The sequence below is a fragment of the Cucurbita pepo genome, unplaced genomic scaffold, assembly GCF_002806865.2.
Source record: "Cucurbita pepo subsp. pepo cultivar mu-cu-16 unplaced genomic scaffold, ASM280686v2 Cp4.1_scaffold001146, whole genome shotgun sequence".
NCBI classification, from domain to species: Eukaryota; Viridiplantae; Streptophyta; class Magnoliopsida; order Cucurbitales; family Cucurbitaceae; genus Cucurbita; species Cucurbita pepo.
In genome coordinates, this window is record NW_019647339.1 from 277 (window position 1) to 8071 (window position 7795).

Genomic DNA, 7795 nt, shown 5'->3' on the forward strand with positions numbered 1-7795 from the left:
TCCTATGCGGATCAAAATATCCAAATTTAAACTTCTGCCATCACGTTTTTTAGCTACGAGACCATATTTGATCTATTATTATTTTACCCATATTTTGCCTCCAGAAACTGAATGGGCCTAAGGTTACCATGAGAAGTATAAAATGCAAACAATTCTTGAAAAAAGCTTCTGTCCATGGATTAAAAACTAGTAATCTCCAAAGACATTATTTTACTAATACAATTGGCCAGAAGATAGAAACGAAGTATTAGGTACAAAGAAGATAAACAAAAGAGTATGGAAAAATATGGATTTCTGTTGCATGAACTATAAAGAAAAAGTGTCGCTGGAGAAAAACTTACAGAAACTTTGAGCATCGAAGGTGTTACTGGGATTAATTGCCTGGACTGCTTAATAGCCAATTCCTCAAGCCTCTGTGTCGTGACAGATAACTACAAACAAAGAATGAAATTATATCAACTGCAGTAAATGTTTACTTCAAACGCTTAAGAGGAGAAAGTAACCACCTCAGTTGACTGATGAGTAACACGAGATCGTGTTGGTGCCTGTGTTAAAGCCTCGGCCATCTTGCGAGGAGTTGTTGCATTTGGGGACCCCAAACCAGAATTGGCAGCAACACTCTGTTGAACAAATGATGGAGCAGTCATACTGCCTGTGACTACAGTTGGCACCTCAGCCAGCGCTGATGTCCATCCTTCCTGACCAATCAAAGTTGAATTTCCAATAGGAAAGCTCTGAACAGATGTGGTCAAGCCAGGAGATGATACTCTACCTACATCTGGCCATCCTTGCCTTTCTTCTGATCCAAGTGATGGAAAATCCTCGTAAAAACCAGCCTTATCGGTGATACCGGTAATGGTACTGCCTGAATGAAAGCCATTACTGTTAGGCTTATGATTATAGCTTCCACTTTTCAAGTCACCAGCGAGTCTTTGAGGATATAAATCACCAGGCTTCCTAGATACCATTGAATGAGAACGCCGCAAAGTTTCCTTCTCGACTCTACCGGTAAACGTGTTTACCAGAGGGCTAGAAAAGTCATGACCCCAGGGGTCCCCAAGATTAGACGGTTCTTTCTCCTTCTCACGGTCCCTATCATGATGATTCCTATTAAAACTACTGTAAGCATTCTTTCCAGACCCATTACTAGAACTCCTCCTTGAGCTTGATGAAGATGACCGATCCAAGAATTCAAAGTGTGGTTTATCCATATCGCTAATGCTCTTTGAAGTTCTACTCCTCGAGCATTGAGATTGAGAAGTACCATCTAGTAAACAAGAGTAATAACAAATTGCTGAATATAATGAAGAACCACAAAGGGAGAAAAAGCACTTCGACCATAGAATCTTTAAAATAAAAATAAGATAGTATTGAAAATGAATAGGACAGTGTCAGAACTACAATAAACTATAAATTACCGGTGTTAGAACTAGACGATGCAGATTGTTGAGCTGAATTCCCACTCCCAGAGAGACTTCCAGAAATTCTCAGCCACTCTGGAACAAATGTAGGTTCACTTCTTTCCATAATGAGAATTGAACATGATCAAGCATAACAGCATAATACTTCTTGCATCCTTAACCACATTCTTTGAATAATTATCAACAAAAAGTACCACCAGAAGAACCAAGGATGGAAAGGAAAGATTTGATTCGACCTAAATAAAAATCTTAATCCTCATCTACTGACTTTCAGACTTATATTCTCCACCGACAACAAAATCTGCCTTATAAATCATAACAACTACAAACCGGACATATCCATGCATGACAGTGAAATCAGTACTGAGCTCTAATTCAGAATGACAACCGCAAAGTTTCGAAGCCTGGCCGCAAAAGAACGCAATGGCAATGATATAAAGACTATTCGAAAGAAAATGCAACGGAAGGAAGAAGAGCAACTCTCTTTCCCCCATCCATCTTTACCAAATAACGGACTGGAAGCAAGCGGCAATGACTCAGAGGCCTCTCATCTCAGCGTAAAACGGCAGTAGAAACAGGAATGAAGAATATAAGTAGGTTGACAGAATTTGGAAGCAACACTTGAAACCCGGCAAAGAAATTCAATCAGAAGAAGACCCCTAAAGAGGAGCAAAACATCAGAGAAAACAACAAACAGAAGTGCAAATAATAAAACCCTAGAGCATAGTACATAACATAAACTTCGATTCCAGAATCTATAATCATAAACAAAACAAAACAAAACAAAACAAAACAAAACAAAAATAAATTCAAAAACTAAATAAACCAAAGTAAATCCTAACAAATAAGCAATACGAAGGGATTAACAAAGAATACTAACCCTTGAAATCAGTGATTGAAATTGGAACGAACCGAAAACGAAAGAAGTTCCGAGTAAGTAGTGGAAGGAAGGCTGTATCGCAACAATGCGTCCGAGAATAATGCAAAAGCTCGGAAGCAGAAAGCAGATATGTATGGAGAAATCGGCGAAGAAGTTGAAGAAAATGGGGAGAGAATTTCGGCCGGAGACGCAATGGAAATTGAGTTTGTTCTTAATGGTCGGCCATGCGAGAGACGACGAGAAGGGAATTGGAAGAAGCAAACAACAGAAGAGATTGAATACTGGGAATGCAACATGCGAAGAACGGCACTCTTCTCTTCACAGGAGAAAATAAATAAAATCCTTTTTCATTAATAATTAAAAAAATAAAAAACACAGCTATTTATATACATAATTATTCCTAATTTTTATAAATTAAAAAAAAAAATCAATTTTGACAAAGTCATCTATTTAATAATTAATTTTCATATTTTCTTTTTTATTTTTTATTTTTTCTTTTTAAATTTAGTTTAGTTAGAGTCAATTATAATATCTTCTAATCTACTTCAACTAAATCTTTGAGCCTTTATTTAGTTAAAATCTTTACCAATTTTTCGAATTTTAAATCAAATTAATTTATTAAATTAATTTACCAATAATTTATATATATATATTAGAATGCTTATCTAAGTGCATATAATTATGATTAACATTGTGATTAAGGAAAGTAATAAAATTAAAAATAATACTTGGAAATACGAGGTCATCTCTTTCTAAATATTTGAGATTTTTTAAAAAATCTTATTTAAAGTCTGTGTTATGAATTTCGGATAATTAAATTAAATATATATATATATTGGAAATTTGAGAATTGAAAAGGCGGAGGATCTAAATATAATCGTGTTTCAAAAATCTAAAAAAAAATCATTTTAAAAAATAGGGTTAATTTAGTAGTTTGATTTTTTTTAAAACGACAAAATTCTTTTTTTGTTGGCTAAATTAATTTTAAAAAAAAAACTAAAATTTTAAAGTTGGAATAATATTTTTAATTCTTTTTTAATATATATATATATATAATAATTTTTTTAAAAAGATTACCAATATTTTATTTAAAAAATATCGGTAATTATGTTTAAACTTTAAAAAGTTTAATTAGTACTCTCTAAAAAATATTTATAAAATTTTAAAAGTAGTATAAATATTATTTCGAAATTAGTATTTTAGAAATGTATTTGAGTATTTTTTTAATTTTTTTTAAAAAAATTTAAAGATGTTTTTAAAGTTTTTTAAGGGTTAAAAATATCCCAAACAAAATATTAAATTTCATTTAAAATTAACAAAAATTATATATTTTTTTTAATAAAAAAATTTAAAGATATTTTTTTAAATACTATTAAATATGAATATTTTTAAGGAGTCAAAAGTATTTTTAAAACAAAATATTAACCGTTTCATCTAAAATGATATATATATATATATATATATATATCGTACTTTCAATAGTAAATTTGAACCGGTAACACGAAGATTTTCAGTCATCTGCTCTACCAATTGAGATACCGACTATTTCCGACACATTGTCCTTATATCGGCCATTTTATTTCCTACACATTATCTTTATTGTCAATAATATATATATATATATTTTAATGTTTTAAGAGATTAAGGATATTTTTTTATAATTTGAGATTTTTGAAAATTTGAAAGTTATTTTTATTAATTCAAACATATATTTTTTTTTCAAGTATATTAGGGTTGGGGGACGATGATTTTTCAATATGTGACTAACCCAAGGCCCATGGGCCTTGGTCAACTGAATCCCAATTTGGGCCAAGGCCCAGGTGGGCTTTGGATCTAGTCTCTGTTCTAGTTTCAGAGATACAAATTATTCTAGTAAACTTATAAATAAATAAAAAAAAAAAGTTCATAATTCAGCAATTCCAGAACGAATAAACCGGAAGCATATTGGAATAAAACAACCCAAAGTTCTGTTCAACCCCCGCCGTCTTCAAATTCTCATTGAACATCTCGAACAAAACGCCGTCGTATTTCACATTCGGCCTCCTCGGCGTTCCAGCGCCGCTCCTCACATGTTCCACGAAGTTCCTGTTATACGTCGCCGCATTTTCAACGCTCGTTAACGGATCGTTCCCTTTGCTCGGCCATCCAGTCTCCGAGATGTCGATTCGCACTCCCTCCGCGCCGATCTTTTCCAGCGCCGAGTAGAAAGAATCCACCATCGCGTCGAACAGATTGAAGTACTGTAAGTTTCCGTCCACCACCACCGGCGTGGTGGATGTGAAGAGAGCGTAATCGAGCGAGATTTGTTGTGGGTTTGATGCGTATGCGAAATATGGGTACACGTTCAACAGTAATGGTGCGCCGGATGTCCCCAAAACTTGAGTGATGTCTTTTAGAGGTCCGATGGCGGTGGCAGAGAATGCTCCGGCCGAAGGTGGGTATGAGACTTCCAGTGGTGTCATGGGCACCACCGTTGTCACCTAAAAATGGCAGGGAATGATTATGAGTTTATAAGGAATGGTAGTAGACCTTTTGGTGGGAGCTTATACTTGAAGTAGATAATATCGTAGCAAAGTCATGAGAACTTATACTCAAGTGGACAATATCATGCCAGTGTGAGGTCGGTAATTCTTAATATGGTATTAGAGTGATGCCCTCAACTTAGCTATGTCAATAGAATTCAAAATTGTGAGCCTCGAGAGTGGAGTCAAAAGTGAAGTGTCGAAAAAAGGGTGTACTTTGTTCGAGACCTCGATTAAAGGGCGGTTGTTCGAGGGGTCTGTAAGCATTGGGGATGCTTTGTAGAGAGGATTGTTGTTGAGGATTTCCGAGGGAGTCCCACATTGTTGGGATGGAGTCACTTGGCTAATTTAGGAAATGAACATGGGTTTATAAATATGGGGCTAATTTAGAGAATGATGATGGGTTTATGGGTATGGGTGGCTAATTTAGAGAATGATGATGGGTTTATGGGTATGGGTGGCTAATTTAGAGAATGATGATGGGTTTATGGGTATGGGTGGCTAATTTAGAGAATGATGATGGGTTTATGGGTATGGGTGGCTAATTTAGAGAATGATGATGGGTTTATGGGTATGGGTGGCTAATTTAGAGAATGATGATGGGTTTATGGGTATGGGTGGCTAATTTAGAGAATGATGATGGGTTTATGGGTATGGGTGGCTAATTTAGAGAATGATGATGGGTTTATGGGTATGGGTGGCTAATTTAGGGAATGATGATGGGTTTATGGGTATGGGTGGCTAATTTAGGGAATGATCATCGGTTTATGGGTATGAGTGGCTAATTTAAGGAATGACCCTGAGTTTATGGGCATGAGAGTGGCTAATTTAAGGAATGATACTCAGTTTATGAGCATGGGAGTCGCTAATTTAGGAATGATCATGAGTTGTTTATGGGTATGGGAGTCCCACGATGGCTAATTTATGAATGATCATGAGTTTATGGGTATGGAAATGGCGATCATGAGTTTATGGGTATGGAAGACCCACGATGGCGATCATAAGTTTATGGGTATGGAAGACCCACGATGGCAATCATGAGTTTATGGGTATGGAAGATCCACGATGACGATCATAAGTTTATGGGTATGGAAGTCCAACGATGGCTCCTTTAGGAGATGATTATCATGGGTTTATGGAGTCACACCATGACTAATTTAGGGAATGATCCTCATGGGTTTATGGATTTAAGTATGAGTGAATGATCATCATGGGTTTAGGAGTGGACGATGGCTAATTTAGGGAATGATCATGAGTTTATGTACTCGAGAGTCTCGAGAATGATCCTTGGTTTATGGGTTTGAAGTCCCATGATCCCAACATAGGGAATAGATTAGTAATTCCTAAAATTTAACCCTCACCTTAATGTCGCTTTTGACGCCGGCAATAACAAGCGCCTGCATAATATTCTTAATAGCATTGGCGACAAATGGCGCCGCCGCATCGTCAGGGACAACCTCATTACCGACAGTAATATATGCAATATTAACACTCTCGTAATAAGGAACAACATGAGCATTAACCCAAGAATTCGCCGCTAATTGGTCGGCAGCAAACCCCTGAATATCCTCATTTCTCGTCCCCAACCACACCACCAAATTCCTCCGCCCTTTCAACGCATCAAGAACCCAATGGTTGGGCTCAAATACCCGCACAATGTCTATCCCACACCGCCCATATAACTCAACCACCTCACTCGGCACCGGAAGATTGTCGCCGTTGAGCCCGTAGTTGACTCCGACCGCGCCTAACCCACCTAGAACACAAGCTCAACAAATAAGAGGGAGAAGACAAACAAAAAAACAATTTAAAAAAAAAAAGCGAAAAATTGATTACTTATGAGAAGGGCTTGATCGGAGAAGATGAAGAGGAGGAGAAGGGCGGCGGAGGGTGGGCGGAAGAAATCCATGGTGGTGTAAGGTGTGGTGAACAAGGCGGAGGAGATTTTATAGGGAATTAAAAATTAGGGGCGGGGATTACGAGAAAATTAGTTGTTTATTAATGGGTTTCAAATTAAGGGATTAGAGAGGGAGATAGGAGGTGGACATTCTAATTATGTTTAATTAGGGGGTTTAATTTGCCTAATATGGGTGCCGTAGTTAATAATCCTCACAGCGGGAATCTAATTTCTTTTTTTTTTATTTTTTTTATTTTTTTATTTTATTATGGAGTTAATGAAAAATGTTTAATTAATTATTACTAATGGGTGTCTATGAATTGAATTATATTTGAAAATGAATTAATATGATTTATTTTATGATTAATTATAGATAATAAACTCGATTTCTTTCCATTGATAACTTGATAATTTCAATAATGTAGCGCAGACATTTATAATATTAACTTTATGGGAAGATGGTCGATATTTCATTTAAAAAATATCAGTAATTATGTTTAGGCAAAAAGTCCTAAATAGTGAAAATTTGATTTTTTTTTGTTAGCTAAATTAATTAAAAAAAAAACTAAATTTTTAAGGTTGAATAATATCTTTAAATTTTTAAATATATATATATATATATATAATAATTTATTTAGGAAGATTATCAATATTTTATTTCAAAAATATGGTAACTATGTTTAAACTTTAAAAGGTTTGATTTTTATTAACCGTAGTACTATTTATAAAATATTTATAAAATTTTAAATGCAGTAAAAATAATATTTCGAAACGAGTATTTTAGAAATGTATTAGAGTATTTTTCTATTTTTTTTTTTAATTTAGTTGCGGAAACCTAGTGTGGCATTTGTTATTATTTTTATTAAAAATAATAGTTTCCTAATTATTAAATAAAAAAATGTTTTAATTTTTTCTATAATCATTGAATAAAAGGTATANGAATTTAAAGATATTTTTAAACCCTATCATACGTGAATATTTTTAAATTGAGAGTCAAAACTATTTTTAAAACAAAATATTAACAACTTCATCTATATATATTTATCCGCTATTTTCAATAGCAGATTTAAATAAA

General features: G+C 34.4%; 2 protein-coding genes across 2 annotated transcripts; both read right to left on the reverse strand.

Annotated features, from left to right (window-relative positions):
* Positions 1-341: 341 nt before the first annotated feature.
* Positions 342-3819, reverse strand: LOC111786174 (the record flags this gene model as incomplete). Its single annotated transcript, XM_023666513.1, has 5 exons — positions 3795-3819; positions 2302-2511; positions 1419-1496; positions 507-1267; positions 342-431 (listed from the first exon to the last, which is right to left on the reverse strand). Coding segments are annotated over exons 1-5 (1164 nt in total), but the record flags the coding sequence as incomplete, so codon positions are not given.
* Positions 3820-4142: 323 nt separating this feature from the next.
* LOC111786175 (probable glucan endo-1,3-beta-glucosidase BG4) lies at positions 4143-6734 on the reverse strand. Its single transcript, XM_023666515.1, has 3 exons — positions 6660-6734; positions 6185-6579; positions 4143-4781 (listed from the first exon to the last, which is right to left on the reverse strand). The coding sequence occupies exons 1-3, from the start codon at positions 6730-6732 to the stop codon at positions 4212-4214; spliced, it is 1038 nt and encodes a 345-aa protein (XP_023522283.1). The 5' UTR covers positions 6733-6734; the 3' UTR covers positions 4143-4211.
* Between the last annotated feature and the right edge of the window lie 1061 nt (positions 6735-7795).

Bases quoted from the DNA above. Each gene is read 5' to 3' on its own strand.
- LOC111786175 (XM_023666515.1), bottom strand. From the start codon at position 6,732: ATGGATTTCTTCCGCCCACCCTCCGCCGCCCTTCTCCTCCTCTTCATC. The intron at 6,580-6,659 runs GTAATCAATTTT...CTTGTGTTCTAG, and splicing joins CGATCAAGCCCTTCTCATAA to GTGGGTTAGGCGCGGTCGGA. The intron at 4,782-6,184 runs GTGAGGGTTAAA...TGCCATTTTTAG, and splicing joins GCGTCAAAAGCGACATTAAG to GTGACAACGGTGGTGCCCAT.